General features: G+C 40.8%; 5 protein-coding genes across 8 annotated transcripts; 2 read left to right on the top strand and 3 right to left on the bottom strand.

The window, feature by feature from the left end:
* Window positions 1-1,215: 1,215 nt before the first annotated feature.
* Window positions 1,216-4,790, bottom strand: LOC6573559 (endophilin-A). 3 transcript variants are annotated; one of them, XM_015166979.3, is made up of 3 exons: window positions 4,585-4,790; window positions 4,431-4,529; window positions 1,216-4,276 (listed from the first exon to the last, which is right to left on the bottom strand). In XM_015166979.3, exon 3 carries the CDS (start codon window positions 4,211-4,213, stop codon window positions 3,110-3,112), a length of 1,104 nt encoding a protein of 367 aa, XP_015022465.1. In that variant the 5' UTR covers window positions 4,214-4,276; window positions 4,431-4,529; window positions 4,585-4,790; the 3' UTR covers window positions 1,216-3,109. The 3 variants fall into 3 exon arrangements, with proteins under 3 accessions (XP_015022465.1, XP_043863175.1, XP_015022464.1); XM_044007240.1 differs by having other exon boundaries at window positions 4,431-4,790; XM_015166978.3 differs by lacking the exons at window positions 4,431-4,529; window positions 4,585-4,790 and adding an exon at window positions 4,339-4,408.
* Window positions 4,791-6,003: 1,213 nt separating this feature from the next.
* On the top strand, window positions 6,004-6,751 carry LOC6573560. The gene is made up of 2 exons (XM_001999592.4): window positions 6,004-6,123; window positions 6,188-6,751. Exons 1-2 carry the CDS (start codon window positions 6,070-6,072, stop codon window positions 6,641-6,643), a joined length of 510 nt encoding a protein of 169 aa, XP_001999628.1. The 5' UTR covers window positions 6,004-6,069; the 3' UTR covers window positions 6,644-6,751.
* Window positions 6,752-8,584: 1,833 nt separating this feature from the next.
* LOC6573561 lies at window positions 8,585-9,144 on the top strand. The gene is made up of 2 exons (XM_001999593.4): window positions 8,585-8,694; window positions 8,754-9,144. The coding sequence occupies exons 1-2, from the start codon at window positions 8,647-8,649 to the stop codon at window positions 9,066-9,068; spliced, it is 363 nt and encodes a 120-aa protein (XP_001999629.1). The 5' UTR covers window positions 8,585-8,646; the 3' UTR covers window positions 9,069-9,144.
* An 881-nt stretch (window positions 9,145-10,025) lies between these two features.
* LOC6573562 (opsin Rh2) lies at window positions 10,026-12,646 on the bottom strand. Of its 2 annotated transcripts, none has more exons than XM_044007356.1 (6): window positions 12,539-12,621; window positions 11,878-11,914; window positions 11,150-11,788; window positions 10,981-11,091; window positions 10,761-10,927; window positions 10,026-10,594 (listed from the first exon to the last, which is right to left on the bottom strand). In XM_044007356.1, the coding sequence occupies exons 1-6, from the start codon at window positions 12,574-12,576 to the stop codon at window positions 10,417-10,419; spliced, it is 1,170 nt and encodes a 389-aa protein (XP_043863291.1). In that variant the 5' UTR covers window positions 12,577-12,621; the 3' UTR covers window positions 10,026-10,416. The 2 variants fall into 2 exon arrangements, with proteins under 2 accessions (XP_043863291.1, XP_001999630.1); XM_001999594.4 differs by lacking the exon at window positions 11,878-11,914 and adding an exon at window positions 10,668-10,701 and having other exon boundaries at window positions 10,432-10,594; window positions 12,539-12,646.
* A 160-nt stretch (window positions 12,647-12,806) lies between these two features.
* On the bottom strand, window positions 12,807-13,992 carry LOC6573563 (low molecular weight phosphotyrosine protein phosphatase 1). Its single transcript, XM_001999595.4, has 4 exons — window positions 13,813-13,992; window positions 13,566-13,747; window positions 13,313-13,486; window positions 12,807-13,246 (listed from the first exon to the last, which is right to left on the bottom strand). The coding sequence occupies exons 1-4, from the start codon at window positions 13,844-13,846 to the stop codon at window positions 12,917-12,919; spliced, it is 720 nt and encodes a 239-aa protein (XP_001999631.1). The 5' UTR covers window positions 13,847-13,992; the 3' UTR covers window positions 12,807-12,916.
* Window positions 13,993-16,701: the final 2,709 nt, after the last annotated feature.

Raw genomic sequence — 16,701 nt, 5'->3', positions numbered from 1 at the left:
AACTACTCCATATGACATATGATATTAGACAAATCTTTTGTAAACTGATACAAAGATATGCAAATGCTTGAATAAATAAGAATGGATAGTAAAATGAATAATATTGCAGCTTAGAATTATCCAACTTCGATAGTTAAGATCAGCTTTATAGAGTGGAAAGCTAGCACAAAATGTTAAAAACATTGTTTTAATTTTTAATACATGTATATTTGAATTAGTTAATATTTATTTAATACTAAAAACTTAATAATTAAATTTTTTTTTTTTTTTTAGTGGAATTTAGTTGTGTTTGAATGTTAGATGAGAAAAGACTTAAACATTTAAAAAATATATATATGTTTATATATATTTATATTTGAAAATTACCCAACAAATTTGAACTTTACTAAAGCCTATAAATATGCAGAATCTAAAATATATATATTATTATTGATTTTATTAGTTAATAAAAACATTCTAAAATAACTGAATTAAAAATTTTAAATTGTAAAATAATTATATTTGCTCGCAGCTTGCTTTCCAAATATTTTATTATAAATTCAAAAATGCTGGGAATTACAAAATAAAGAAAAGCGAGATTTGTGGTGCAAAAGTAGCAAAATTTATGAGTAATTCAATTTCCGTATCTCTTTCCGAGCCGAGAGGGACAAATCAGTTTATGTTTGGGTGGTCAACATTGGAGCAGACGCAACCCCATTCAAGATGAACTTGCTCACACAGATGTATTCGTTGGCAGGGGTGGATTCGTGACCTCAATGGATGATGATATGCGCAGGGGGTGTTGCGTCACGTTTCAATGTCATTCCAACTGGGTCGTCTTACTCTTTGGGTTGGGTTGGACTCGGATTTGGATACGTCATCTGTGCCACTACGCTCCGTGTGGAAAAATCGAACATTTCAATGCGCTTTTCGTTTTTGCTCTGCTTTCTCTGTGGCGCCGTCGACGACGACGATGTCGCTCTGTCGGGTCTCATTCCTGTGCAGCATCCGAGTCAATGTTACGCAACATTCATATTAAGACCTCGGGGCTGGGCCAAGGCTAAGCCGGATGACAATGGGGCGGAATGGTAAGGATGCATTGCTCGGTTTAAGGTCAACGTGCAAATAACAAAACACAAATTCGGTTTTTCTTTTCTTTTCTTTTTTTTTTTGTTTGTTTGTTTTGTTTTTTGATTTTGAACGAAAGACACATTGAAAATTAAATGTATTCAATTATTGTTTTTGTTTGTTTTGCATAAATTAGGGATTCAGTTTTTAGCGTTATTCTTATATAGTTGTATTCTTTGTATGTATGTAGTTATGTATATATGTATATATATATATTATTTTTTATATCCTTTTCCACCACACAAATGCATAATTACAATTATTATTGTTTTACTCTTGCCGCCCATCAATGCATCAAAAAAACAAAAACAAAAAATTTTATTAAAAATAAAATCATTCGCGTTTGCCTCGGCCGGTCGAGCCAAAATCTCTAAATGGGGCTGCCGCCTGGAAATGTTTGGCAAATGTCGCAAGTTTTATATTTGCGTTCGCAAATTAAATTTGTTTTTTTTTTTTTTTTTTTTTTTTCGCTCATTAACTAATTTATTATCAGTAAATATATAATTGTGTATACGGCTGCTTATATACATTCGTGTTTGCATGTATATCGCTTTGTATGCACCATTCTATGTATTCTATGTATGCCATTCATATGGGGCTTGACTCGTCTGCTTTCGGATACAGATACAGATACATTTACGGGTAGAGATACATATTCTTCTAGAAATTTATTGTAAGTAAACTCATTTTGCGTTTTGGTTAGTAATTGAATTCTCTTTGCTATGCTTCGACTTGACTTGACTGGTTTTAGAGTTGTCGCTTATGTTAACAGTTATTATCAACGCGTTTATAGTAATAATTATGTTCAAATTTTAACTAGTTATATGCTGCTTTTGCTTAGGAGGATTCCGTTACGTTGTTCATTATTCATTACATTGTTGTTGTTATTATCAATATAATAATTGTTGTATTAACGCTGCTGCTCAGTATAAGTTATAATAAATACATAATAATAAATATACATGTAGATAATATGCTTAATAAATATATCTATATTTATATATATATATATATATTTTTGTTTTGTTTTGTTTTCTTTTATGTAATAGTTATGTATATAAATAACAAAAAACAACACACATAAAAAGGAGCAAAAATGTAGGATATCAACATCTGTTATCGTATTACATCCTTGAAGTTGACAAAAATTCTTTAAATTTTACAACGAACATGCGGACGGCTAATATGCCGCCCCAGGGGATAGAGTGTGGGGAGTATTGTATTTGCACAAATATCAGTTAGGAGTATACAATAAATATATATAGGTATTTAATAGGTATCTATATATATATATGCAAATATATATATATATTTTTTTTTAGGTAGGTAGCTTTAGGTATACTATATAGAATTTGGATAGAGAGCGCAATGGAAAGTACAAATTAGAAATTACAACAATCAAGAGAGTGAGAAAGCAAAAGATTCGCAACGTATTTATGTAAGTATGTAGTATGGATATCTAGCTAATTAATATGTTGGATTGACATGTTTCCCTTCGTTATATATATATATATATTTTATACATATATATATTGCTTATTGTGTTTCTGCTGTTCATATAGCAATAAGAAGTGTGATTCAAAGGAGAGCAATTTTTAAATTGGAAACGCATGGAAAGTTCTTATTAATTTCGTAACATTTGAAAATGTAGTTTGTAGTACATACATAATTACATACTTTAATTTAATTGTAATTAATAATTTGTAGTTATTGTTTTGCCAACTGGTAAAATTTCGCATTTAATTTAGTTTGTTTTCATTTTTTTCTTTTTTTTTTTTTTTGGTTTTTTTTTTTTTTTTTTTAATATTTTTTGTTTCGCATTTGCGCCGTTTCAATAGATGTTTTTATGGCCACATGAAGGTGCTGTGCTAGCTAAGCCGTAACTGTAACTCTAACCATATATAACCATCTACAATTGTCTGCATCTCTTTTTGCATTTATACTATGTGCCAAGCTGCGAAACCAACATTCAGTTTATTATTATGATCAACATGCAGGCAATCTAATTGGGCAGGGGGACCTGCACCTGCACGTATGACTGGGGGAAGTAGCCGGTTCGGCCATTGACGGCACCTTCGTACCAATTGTCGTCGACGCGATTGAGGAGCGTTATGATGTCGTTCTCCTTGAAGCCCAGTTCGCCTGGGTTCTCGGGATCGAAGTCGTAGAGGGCCTGGCAGCATGGCTGCTGCTGGCGATGCGGTGTCGCGGCCATTGACTTGGCGGGCGAGCGCATCGGCGAGGGCAACGGCGAGGCGCTCGAGCTAATGTGGGACGGCGTGCCGTCATCAATGAGGCCGCCGCCACCGCCGTCCAAGTTCAGATCGAGCAGCGTCTTGGGCACAAATTCATTGCGTGGCCGGCTCTCAGCCTCGGCACGTTTCTCCTGTAGCGTCTCCTGCAGGCCACGCAGTACGTCGGCGCACTGAGAGTGAAAATCGTAAAGTGCTTCAGCGAAGGTCACGAGTTGTGAGACATGTTCAGTATCGTTCTCCAATAAATTGAACATGCTTACTTGCGCCAACTGCAATGACTCGGCGAACTTCTCCTCAGCACCACGAATTTCATCATCTTTGGCCTGTCGGCGACGTTTACAGTCAAAGTCGAGACGCCGGCCCTGCAGCTTCTTTCGATGGTGCATGACCTCCTTAAGGTCTTTGGTCTGCATATGATGCAGGGGCTCCAAAAAGTTCTGCTTGATGTTGTCGTCCAGCGAATACTTGACGTCGGCCATTTGTTTCAGCGCTTCGCCGAATTCGACGAGCGCCTGCGCGAACACGCTGTTGTCCTCGCCGAGCTTCTTACCATAAGTCAACATGCATTCAGCCAACAGACCTTCAGGCTGGGGATACGTATTGGACTTAGCCTGTCCCGACAGCTTCGAGATGCCTTTCACGGCGGCCATTTTGGCACGCGCCGTTGGATTTGGCTGCAGAAATTCCTTGGTCTTCAGCTGCAGCTCCTCCACCAGCTCCACGGTCACGTCCGTCTTACGCTCCATATCCATAAAGTCCATATCCAGCTTGGTGCCCTCCGCACCGCCCATTTTCTCCGTCATATACTGGTTGGCTTTGTTGATCTGTTTCTTTAGTCCAGCGAACGCCATCGTGGTGCTGTTGTTGCTGTTGTTGTTGGGGCTTTGTGTGGCTCGATGTCAACGACGCGGTTGCTGTGAACGGGTTTGAGTTAGTTGACTTGCTTGTTAATGCTTCAATTTATTTAATAACCCACAAACTATCAGTAAATGATAAAAAAAATCAACTGATTTTGATTTCTCTGCCCAACTACGATGCGTATCTATTTTTAACGTTTGGACGACTTACGCGGCGTGCACTTTTTTTTTTTTTATTGTTGGGGGTGGAAACGCTCGATTCTCGGTGCTGGGTGCTACGGGGGCTGACGTTGACTGAGGCTGTTACTGGCTGGAAGAAATTGTTGAAAATGCCAGTCGCATAGATTTATGTTATAATTTTGCACTTTCACTCGTTTTGTTTGCGCTGCACGTTCTGTGGTATCTTCACACTTCTTTTTCTTTTACTCTCTGCTGGGCAAACCTTGGAGTATAGCCAGACGATTGGCTGCGTAATGTTTGAAGGACTGTCGTTACTACTACTAATCTCCCTCTGGCTTGGGGCTGGTGTGTTGGACGCGGGGGTCGTTTTTCCTCGTCGAACTAAATCGATTTTTTGCTGTGTACAAAAATTTTAGTGATGCCATAAACATCGATACCGATACTGTTCATTAGCTGCTCACTTTGCGTTAGCTAATACACTTATGTTAGTTAACATAGCCATATCGGTTTAACAGTCGCTCACTATGGTAAAACAATCGATATTTATTTTGGCGCGAGAATTTTAATTTGAAATGAATATTAATAATAAATGAATATATTTTTAGTAATATTTTTAATAATATTTTATTTAATATTTTTAGTAATATTTTTGAGTTTCAGTGCAAATTATAAAAAATTCTGGTTTAAGCTTTTGAATATCTGTTGATTTACTGCTGAAAGCTTATTAAAAGAGCTGTTAAATTCAAATATTTGTCAAGCTTGCAATAAGCCAGCGGCAATTTGATTGAAAACAGGCTGTTAGTTGATGAATTCTTTTACTCAAATGTTAAGTTAACAGCCTGCCGAATCGTATCATTAAAAATCTATTTTTAATCCATAATTTTGTTTGTTTGTCTTTTTATCAGCATGCATATATAAACCACATGCATAGATAAATATATGTTTTCTGTTTTGTGTTAAGCACGTACAGATATCAACAAAAAAGAAAAAACACGTAAAAAGTGTTAAACATTGTATTCTTTTCAATATTCGCTGGCGTTGATAATTATATGTATGCATATAATTTTTTTAAATATATGTAAATTTCTATCTCAAAAATATTCTGTAAATATCATGATATTTGCATAGTTTTTAATTAATTTGTTTACTCAGTATTCTCATTTCTTTGTATTTGTTTACTTGCAGAAAAAGTTGTAAATAAAAAACAAATTATGAATCATTGCAAATTTCATTTCTGGAAGACAGATAGAGAGAGAGAGAGAGAGAGTGAAAGAGAGAGAGAGAGAGAGAGAGGGAGAGATAGAGAGAAAGAGACTGAAGTGAGAGAGGGCGAGGGAAAGAGAAAGTAAAAAGGATATGATTAATAATAATATTAGAAATCATGTATGAAGCCTGACGTAATTTGGTGACTCGACAATTTTTGCGATCCACCCAGCTTTTGCCACTATCTTAATAGATAACCCCTAGAAATGGGGATTACGCCGCTACATTTGATAAACAAACATTAGAGCATGTAAATCAGTTCAATTGCCAGGGCCAAGATAAGCGAGCTGAATTGCAGGCTAATTATGTGTATATAAGACCATTCCAATGCCTGACCAGATATTAGTCTCTCTGAAACTACTACGACTGAGCCCAACTCAGAACAAAACGAATCGAATCACCTTAAAATGAAATTCGCAATTGTTTTACTCGTCGCCAGCGTCGCTTGCATCAATGCCCAGGTAAATCAATAAAGCTGCGACACCTTTTTGGCATTTTGACTGATTGAGGAATTCTTTTTCGTAGGCCTTTGGTCCCTTTGCGGGTGCCAATCCTTTCGCGGCTGCATTTAATCCGTATCTGAATGGAGTTTTTGGTGGAGCTGCGCCCGGAGCGGGTGCCGTTGTCGGTGGAGCTCCGGCCGGACCTGCTGCAGTCGTACCACCAGCGGCAGCGCCTTTTGGCGGCTTCTCTGTCTCCTCCTTCTTCCAGTCCATAGTGCTGCAGAAGGAGGCAGATCGTCTGCTCAACCAGCCCAATTTCCCCGCCGACTTGTCCGAGCGCGTCCTCGATGTGCTGGCCAATGCCGAGCTCGCGTTCGCCAACTGCAATACCGCGACGCTGCCCTGGCTGCAGATCCGTTGCGTCAAGCCCGCCCTGACCACCGCCAAGAACGATCTGAAGCTCATCGATGACGAGTGGCAGGCACGTCTGGCTGCCACCACTGCAGCCGCAGTAGCAGCCGGCCCAGTCCAGATCTAAGACGACTCAATTGGAATCACCCGAACAACAACAAACAAACATACTTTAAGTGCAATACACCAGCATAGATTCGATATACTTTAAATAAACCTTTTTCAAAGCACCCAAGCTTTACAAGTTGTGTCCTTGGTCCTTAGCCAGGGCCCGCTTTGATGTGGTCCCGCGCTGCCCCACTGGCGCAAGTGTTTTGCATAGCTGTAATTTATTAAATTCGCTGCGTTACGAAATTCGTCAGAATTCAATGCGAGCGATTCGAGGGGGATTCGGGTGCAAATATTTTGTTCCTTCTGTGCGTGCCTTCTTTTTTTTTTTTTTTTTTTGTAGAGGAGAGCTATTCGAGGGGCTAATGTTGCGCAGTTCAGCTCAGAACTGTCCTCGAGCTGGCCCAGTAAAAACTTGACGCATTTTGGCCAAATATTTGAATTCCTTCACTTTATTTGCTCGCCTTTGCGGCATTTCTCCGCTGTTCCACCAGCCCCACCTCCCAGCTCCAGCCTTCTGGCTCTTTTTTGCTCCTCGCTTGAACATTGTGAAAATGGGCAGCTCAATTTTGCCTTGGCGCTGTGTCCGTCCCTTACTTTCCAAAATGTTGCCACTCAGTGCATGACTGCGAGCGCATACCCAGCCCAAAGTGGCCCATTGAGTGACTGCCTGGCAAACCAATGTTGATTTATGTGGCCAATGCAGTTGCACTTATCATTGTCGTAGTTATGTCCTCATTCAATATCTGGCTTTGTTGGTGCGGCTGGATGAATTTCGGCTGGGAGTACTGTTGGTATTAAAGGGGATTAAATGGTTTGGCTTAACGAGCCAAAGATTTGCCGCAAATGACCAGACGTCCTCCAGAAGCCGATGGCAGATTGGGCCAAATGACGCATACGCCTCGTTGGCGCTTTCAAATGCGGTAAAGCACATTCAAATTCAAATTCAAATATGTAATTAAATGTAAATTTTGAAACAGCCGTTGGCCATGTCGCACTGCCACACCCACACACCCACACACCCACACACACACATACAAAACAATGACAAGGCGAATTACAAGGATCAAGGCGAGTGCAAAGTTTTGTCACTTAATTGAAATATTTGCCCCAAGATTGAAACTCGGGTTTTGTTGTTTGTGTCATTACAACAAATATGCCAGTGTGTGTGTGTGTGTGTGTATGTGTGGCTTGGCATGAGCTATGCTAAGTTTTGTGGTACAGCCAGCCACGCCCACTGCGCGCCCCCTTCTGCTGGTAATGCAAAAGTTGCGGCGTTTCAAGTGCTCAAAGTGGACATAGCAGAAGCAGCCGCGCTGCCCAATGTATGCTGAAATTGTTTAGCAAAACAAGAGAGAAAAAAAGGCAAACAGAAAGTAAATAAGTAAAAAAAAACATGACAGCGGGGTGCAGCGGGCGCTGGCTCCATGTATGTAAATTTGTTTTTGGGCTTGCGGATTTGTATGCAAAAGTTGCGCCCCAAAAAGTAGGCAACCGCTTCTTGTTGTTGTTGTTGTTCTTGGTTTGTTTTGTTGTTCGGTGACTTGCGTGTGGGCGTGGCCAGGACAAGGCTTACGTGCTGTCATTTTAGCCAAAATGAAGCTGAAGCTAGTTGCTCTGACTCACATCCGTTTCTATTTTATTTATGTGTGTGCTTTTCTCACCTGATAGCAGAGGTGATATCTATATATATGTATATACTTATATATATATATATATATATTTACATAAGCTGAGCTGTTGAATGCACAAGCAATTAGCTACCTTTTAGCATTTCCGTTGCCCGCTGATAAGCGATTATATTAGAAACAGAAACAGCAAATCTGAGCGCCTATAAAAACTTAATTGGGTTAAAGCTGTTAACGACGCCTCGTCGCGATGTCGTGCCGTGAGATATATGAGCGCGTCTTTACAAGCGATTTTACAACATTGTTTTTATCTAAACGAACGCCCGGCCAGATAAGATATAACAGATGCTGCTGACGCTGAGATTAACAGTTGGCGAGTGAACGCACACAGAGAATGTCGACAACGGCAACGGTGATTGTGATCTCAGTTTGGATGTGCCTGGTAGGAGTTGCATTCGCATCGCTCAACAGAGCTTGGAACTATCCAATTTGTCTCCACAGGTGCTGGCTAAGGCGCAGGATGTGACCGTTGAGCTGACACTGCAGCGAGGCGTCGTGGCGGAGAGGACATTGCGTGCAGCGATCGAGGAAAAGCTGCCGCCCACGGCAGAGGCCCAGCAGGATGGCGCCTACGTCTTGGACACATTTCAGGTGGGACTAAAGGGCTGCGAGACGCAGCTGAGGGCCAACAAGCAGGTCGCCGAGTACAACAACTGCGTGAGCACACTTCAGGGCCTGGCCATGGCCTCCGTGGGCGAGCTGGCCGGCCAGCACTGGGCCAGGTCGGGTGCGTCACGCCCGACGCTTTTCTGGTAGGAGAGCGCCACATGCAATTATCTGTCAAGTAATTGAAATCCAGAGGCGGCTGTCACAAATAAATGCTCGATCCAGACGCATGGCTGTAGTCTTCACTGGTTGGGCGTGGCTGCTGCACTTTGGGCACATCTTGGGCTGCCTCAGCCACGTATGTCTGTGAGATGAGAGTCGTCAGCGCCCGAGAATCAGCACTTGGTGGCGCAATCTGATGAACTTTTGGCCAAATTGCTGACGGGCAAAAATTTAGCTTTGCTTCTTGCTTGCTTTGTTGTATTCTAATTAGACTCTCGAGTGGGTGTGCATGCGACTGTCATGGCACTGTCTCTGTGTGCGTGTGTGCGTGTGTGTGTACATGCTCATTAGACCAAATGTGCGGGATGTGCCCAGGGGGGCGGGCCCGTGTGGCGAATATAACTGAGTAATTATCATCATTAAACGAAAGACGCAGCAGTCGGAGCAAATAGCGACATTAACGTCGCTCAAATCTGGGCCAAGGCAGATGAAACAAACGGGATCTGACGGAGTGGGAATCAGCTCGCTCAGCTCTTCGTATGTTAAGTCGATGTACGCGTGACGTAATTTTCCTGGCATTGACAAGATTCCCGAGCTTGGAGCGTAGTCAACTTTAGCTAACAAATATATAGATAATTATTTTCTAATCCAATTTAACTTTCAACTGATGCTCTTAAAGTTAAAAGGTTAAATTTTCGAGTACCAAAAGCTTGAAAGCTTTATAAAAACAGAGAGCCCTATTTCGTAGTTTTATAGCACTTCAACCCTTTCAATTATATGGCAAGTTTATATGGTTATGAGAAGGGTAAAATATTAAATTTTTGCCCAAGTTTAAATATTGTTGCACTTTATACGTTTTAGCATAGCTGTGTCAAATGGATTTTGACCAAGCTAAAACAATACTTTAAAAGACAGCCTAACGTTTCGATTTCAAATACAAGCTTATTTTTTTGTTCCTTTTTTTGTTTTTATTTGTCACATTTTTGTTTACATAATTGCCGTATTTAAAGACTCTATTCTCATCAGGGATAAGATGTGGGGTAGGATAGGCTTATATTGGAAAAATAATTTTTCCAATCCGTCCAGTTATTCTGAAGCCTATTCAATACAAATAAGCTATCAAATCTTGACTCGTTATCAAAGTATACAGCATTTTTGTTGTTTATCTATATCTAGAAAGTATTTGAAAATATATACTATAAGAAGGTTTACCTTGTAATGCTAATTTAAATAGTTTAATAATCGTCGATTAGCTACACCAGAATTAGCTTTAAAACCATTATTATTATTTTTATTATTATCACTTTTTTATTTCATTTTTACTTTACTTTACTCTTTACTTTTTTTTTTTTTTTTTTACATTTGTTGCCTTTTGTAGGCATTTGCAGAACATTTTAGAATTTTTTATATATACATATTTAGGCTTTTGATTCCGCCTCTGATGTGGTTTCTGTATCCCCAGCGGGCGCATCGGGCTTAGGCTCATCAGTATTGCCGCAAACACAGAAGGGGCACTACAAAAACAGAAAAAGAGAAGAAGAACAGTATGAGATAAGATAAGTGATAAGAAAGATAGATAAGATATACCTTCTCTTTGAGCACCACTCGATACTTGGGATGACTTATGTAAATAAATAAATACATTATAGGTTCTCTCTCAAGTGTTGCACCCCGTCTTACCTTATGCCGTAAACAATGGGATTGTAGACGGCGCTGGTTTTGGCAAATGTGGCGCCCCAAATGGTGGTGAGTGGCGTCAGCCCCTCGATCTTGAACAGGCCAAAGTAACAGATGACCAGGTACGGGGTCCAGGCCATAAACCACAGCGAAATAGTCGTCAATGCCACCTGAGTGGGTAATGAAATGTGAGACGGTCTCAAATGAATTACTGCAGCCTCACCTTGGCCAATTTGCCCTCGGCGCTCTTGTCGCAATCCTCCGAGCTGCGCAACGACTTGACGTTCATCTTCTTGGCCTGCTCACGCATGGCCTTCTCGTGTGCTGCCACGGCCTGCAAATTGGCTTGTTGGTGGGGAGGTGGGGAAACGTCTACTGATTCGCACACTTACCGCAATTATGAACCAATACGAATAACAGATGAGAAACAGCGGCACATAGTAGACGAATATCGAGTATGTTATGAGATAAGAGCGTGGATTCCATTGCCTGGTCATGTAGTCAATGCTGCAGGCGGTTAAATTCCCCTCCGGCACGTAGCTGCTCCAGCCGATCAGGGGCATAATGGTCCAGAACGTGGCCATCAGCCAAATGAACAGAATCTTCATGATGGACAGCTTGATTGTCATGGGCGTTCCATTGATGCCCTTCACAATGACGTTGTAGCGATCGAAGGCGATCATGCACATGGACCAAATCGAAACACAGCCAAACATCGAGCCACACACAGCATAAATATCGCACCACAGCGGACCCAAGACCCATGTCTCGTAGTAGAAATTGACCAACATGACCGGCGACTGTGAGGCCATCATGCAAAAGTCCGAGAAGGCCAGATTCAAGACGAGCAGATTGGCGGGCGTGCGCAGCGACTTGGTGCCGCCAAAGATGTAGACAACAACTCCGTTGCCGCAGCACGAGATGATCATGATGGCCAGCGTGAACAGGCCCAGAATCTTGCTCATTGTGGCATCCATCGGCGCAAAGCGGCTCCAATATGGATTCACCAGGTGCGCCATATCCGGCAGCACCTGCAAAATGAAATTGAAATTTAGAGTGCAGTGAGTTGAGAATGAAGCATTACGAAACTATTGATTATTATTGATTAAATTTATCATACATGAGAAGGCGTGGTCAAAGCTGCATGTAGACTCGGGCTACCCTCGGGATATTAAATAATTTGAAGTGCGTGAAATTTGTTGTATGCAGATTGATAAAAATAAATAAATTAAAATAAAAATATTGAATAAATAAAAATTAAATAATAAATAAATATTTATTTTGTACTTAAATCAAGTAAAACATAAAAGTAAATATTTTCTAAATTTAAAATAAAAATATTGAATAAATAAAAATTAAATAATAAATAAATATTTATTTTGTACTTAAATTAAGTAAATCATAAAAAAAATATTTTTATAATTAAAAATAAAAATATTAAATAAATAAAAATTAAATAATAAATAAATTATTTTGTATTTAAATTTAAAGTAAGTCATAAAAATAAATATTTTGAAAATTAATTTGTCTTATTAAATATTCTTCAGATTACCCTAACATATCATAATTTACAGTTCTTAGTTCATTATCTTTATATATTTGTTCTATATCTTTAAATACATATTTTATGTTTATGAAATAATTTCAAAAATTAATTTATTTTATTTTATATCTATTCTATAAACTAACTTCAGCCCCTAGCCGAGGCGCTAAAATAAAAAATAAAAATCTCTCCTCTCTAAGGTGTTTTATCGAAGTATATATTCAAAGGTAGCACTTACATTATCCAGGACGGAGCCATTGCCACTCGCCTGGGCATCGAATCTGGGCCCAAGTCCACTGACAGGCCAGGCAGCGTCCAATGTCTGCGGCAACAAGCTGCGTTCCATGCTCAGCAGCTGCTCAGCGATTAGCGAGGGGGTCAGCACACATCAAGGTAGTCCGGACTAGCAGTGCGGTCTGGCCACTGACAGCGGCTTTTATAGTCTGTGCTCTGAGCCAATTAGCTGCGGATCGATGGCATATGCATAAATTGAAATAGCTGTCGTATCAAAGTCACTTTTACGTTTATTTCATAATCAACAATTGGCCGCTGTGTATAAGCTGGGACTCGTCTTTTAGGATAGCAAAATGGTCAACAGTCTATTCGAAGCTGGCGCTCAGAGCTGAGCCAAGAATTTCTGGCCACACTTGTGGCATAGTTTCTTTCTATTCGACTGGGGCATGCCTATGGAACACACTGAGCACGGTGATAGAGAGTTTTTCGAGCTGCTTTTTTGACATGGGGCGGCCAGGGAATAGGGAGAATCGGGACCCTCAGTGGAGTCTCCATGAGACATATTTTTCCCCTGATACGCCTGCTCCTTATCATCATCATCCGTACTGGGTACATCGTAGCGCACAATGCTGACCTGCTCGCCCAGTATGAGCTCCTTGCAGCAGTCCTTGATTTGATAATACGCATTTCTGAAGGCCTTAAGTTTGCGTGCCTGCAACATATTTGTGTTCGCATAATAAAATCAAACTGTAAATGGGAACCATTCATCTCAACATACCGGCGACAGATCAATAATCGATACGCTCTTGCCATTCTTCCCGTACGCGCCGAGCATTATGACATGTGAGGTGTGGAGAATCCGGTTGGCATCCGCCCAGAGCAGCAGCTCCTTGAATATATGCTCATTCATGGCTATGATGTAGTCAAAGTAATAAAAGTCCTGCACAGTTAGCTGCCAGAGAGAGGAAAGCAAATAGAAAATCATTTAGCTTAACAATGATTTCCTTTCGTATCCATTCCATTTGCATTACCAGCCGGCAGAAGTGATCGGAGCGCAGTCCGTGTTCTCGGAGGACTTTGAGGCACAGCTTGTGCGGTCGCCTGCCAATGTTCCAGGTGCGCAGCGCTGCGCTGTCCACCTCCCAGTATAGGCTTGTCTTCACCATCAGCGTCTGCATAATTGTCTCGGCCATGGGCGAGCTGCATGAGTTGCCTGCACCAGAGACGGATGGATTAATGGATGGATTGCTGTGGAGGCTCAGCTGTTCGGCGACTTACCCATGCAAACGAAAAGTAGTTTCTTAAATGTCATTTTGTGTGCTTTGAGTTGGTACTGAGAATTTGGGTTGTGGTTTAAAAAAAGTATACGTTTCACGCTATTATATCAATTCTATGTCTGGTCTAAATTATATTTGGTTTTACCTCGAACTTTGACTTTGTTGCTTTAAGAGAGAGCCAAAGCCTGCTGAGTCGAAATTGGTTTCGGGGCTCATTAGCAACTCGTTGCCGTTGTCAGCATTTTCAAATTAACACAAATGAGCCGTGTCACTGCTAATGTACGACAAGACACGAACCGCGACCACAGACATGACCCGCCTCATGAACTTTGCCCCCAGACATTAGTCTCGCTCCAATTTGGCGCAGTCTATTTTCTATGATTCGCATTGTGGCATCTGAAATGCGACTGCCACAAGTTCGCAATGCATTGTGGGTGTATGAGAGAGAGAGAGAGAGAGAGAGAGAGAGAGAGAGAGAGAGAGTGTGTGTGTGAGTGTGTGACTGCATTTCTGTGCCTGTTGCTGTCGCTCGAACTGCTTGTCCTTTGTGCCATGCTCAACTCGAACTTGTCGCCGTCCAAAACGCACAGTGGGACGAATCTCTAAATACTTAAGAAAAATAATCAGCAAAATAATAACTCTTGCACTTGCCAGTAATAGACTCAACTCATACAAGTACAAATGATATTACATCAACTGACAACATCAACTTAAATTTACTCAATGATAATCGAATGTACACATGTTTGGGCACACTGTGCAAAGTGGCGATTCAGCTGGGAGTCGCCTGCTCTGTTGACTTGGCAAATGTTTGCTTTACGCCCACTTGCTACTTCATTCGTGTTGCACTCGCTGTCAAGGGGATTAAAAATATTTGGCTGACAGGTGGGGTGGTGGCGGCGCCGTTACACAAAGAGTGTCAAGTGCTCGTGAGGTGTCCGCGAGCATTCTAAATTGGCTTGCAGGGTTGGGGCCGTGGGCGTGGCCGACAGCAGGGCAAAGAACCGGCGAGTTCAGCGAACTGAACCGATGCCATGGCCCACATAGGCAAATGCAAACGCAGATGCAATGCATCGCCGCATTCACTTTTCACTTCCCTCCGCTTCCCCTCCCAAGGGAGTGCACATACCATAATGATAGACTATACCAGGCTCTGCCTTTTGCTTGAATGCTAGCTGCATTTTTCTCTGCACAAAAATCTCGCAAAGGACTTTGGTTTTTTTTCCACCTCTTTATACCCTGAGCTCATAGATACATAGATAGATATAGATATATAGATACATAGATACATAGTTACATAGATGCATAGATACATAGATACATAGATACATAGATACATAGATACATAGATACATAGATACATAGATACATAGATACATAGATACATAGATACATAGATACATAGATACATAGATACATAGATACATAGATACATAGATACATAGATACATATTTATGATACATAGATACTTAGATACTTAGATACATAGATAATTAGATACATAGATACATACATAGATACATGTTGAAGTTCAGAATGATTTGAGTATCTCTCGGAATATCTTTTGCTTTACAGGGTTCAGGGAATCTCATAGTCGAGCAGTCTCGACTAGATCTTTCTTATTTGTTTTGTTTGGTTTCCATTTCTATATCTATGCAATAAAAGCATTATTAAAGGACTGCTGACTGTCGACATTTTGCGAGTGTTCCCCCTGTAACTGGCAGCAGCAGTTTGCCAATACAGCGGAGCTGGGGCAACTGTTTGGGCGCTGAACGTTGCCCATTGCAAATATCCAATTGGAATTGCATTGAACTACTAAATTGAAAACTGAAAAGCATATTTCACTTATCACTTTTCACACAAAACAAGCTCGGAAACAAAGGCAGGGGACGGGCAGAGGGTGAGACTGAAATGAAATTGTTAAAAGTAAAACACTGCAACAACAACACACACAACAACAGCAACAGCAACAACAACAACAACAACGACGAGGACGACGACAACATTCTGGCTGACCGACTGACTGGCTGGCTGCCCAGCATTCGCTGGCTGTTTGCATTCGAATGTGTGTGTGCATGTGTGTGTGTGTGTGTGTTTGGGGTGTTAGCCGATCAATGGATAGGTGAAAATGGTTTCTCTGAGTGAAGCGGCGCATTGTTGTTTTAATTAAAAACCAAGCCAGCACTATTTCCTCGATAAAAACGAAAAAAAAGAAGGCAATGAAAATGAAATCAAAGTGAGCAAAGCTGAGAGCAGCTGCAACCGGTGGCATAGATGGAATGAAAACTGTTGAATATTTAGTGCATGCTGGAAAAGTTATGGGGAAAAAGTGAAAATTATTGAGCACAAAAATGTGTAAGTGCAGACAGAGACAGAGAGAGCCGGAAATGTTAACTAGCTGCTGTGTGTGTGAATATCTATGTGTGACACTGTGTGTGTGTGTGTGTGTGTGTATGTAATCGTAACCCAAATGCTGTGGTTTTTCCATTGGGTACACAGACAGACACACAGACACAGCGTGTGAGCAGAAGTTGGCACAAAGCCGCACCTAATGGCAATTTAAATGAAACAAACAGCAAATGAAAATGAAAATGAAAATGAGAATGAGAAACAGGAACAGAAATCAACGAAAAATTTGCTAGCAAACAGAACAAAATAAAGCCAGTGTTGTTGTTGCACTTTGTTGACCGCAAATGCAATTTACAGCACAACAATCAGCGGCAAACGCACAGCGCCGCAGCCTCACTAAAGAAGAACGTAATAAAAAGGCAAAAAGGGTGGGCGGAACAAAAAAAAAAAAAATACAAGTAAGAAGGCTCTAGTCGAGACTGCTCGACTAGGAGATACCCTGAACACTTCAAGCTGATATTCTAATCATTATGTACTTTT

Source organism: Drosophila mojavensis, unplaced genomic scaffold (genome assembly GCF_018153725.1).
Source record: "Drosophila mojavensis isolate 15081-1352.22 unplaced genomic scaffold, ASM1815372v1 contig_16, whole genome shotgun sequence".
NCBI lineage: Eukaryota > Metazoa > Arthropoda > Insecta > Diptera > Drosophilidae > Drosophila > Drosophila mojavensis.
Note: the sequence above shows the minus strand (reverse complement) of the source record. Positions and strands in the feature narration are given on the sequence as shown.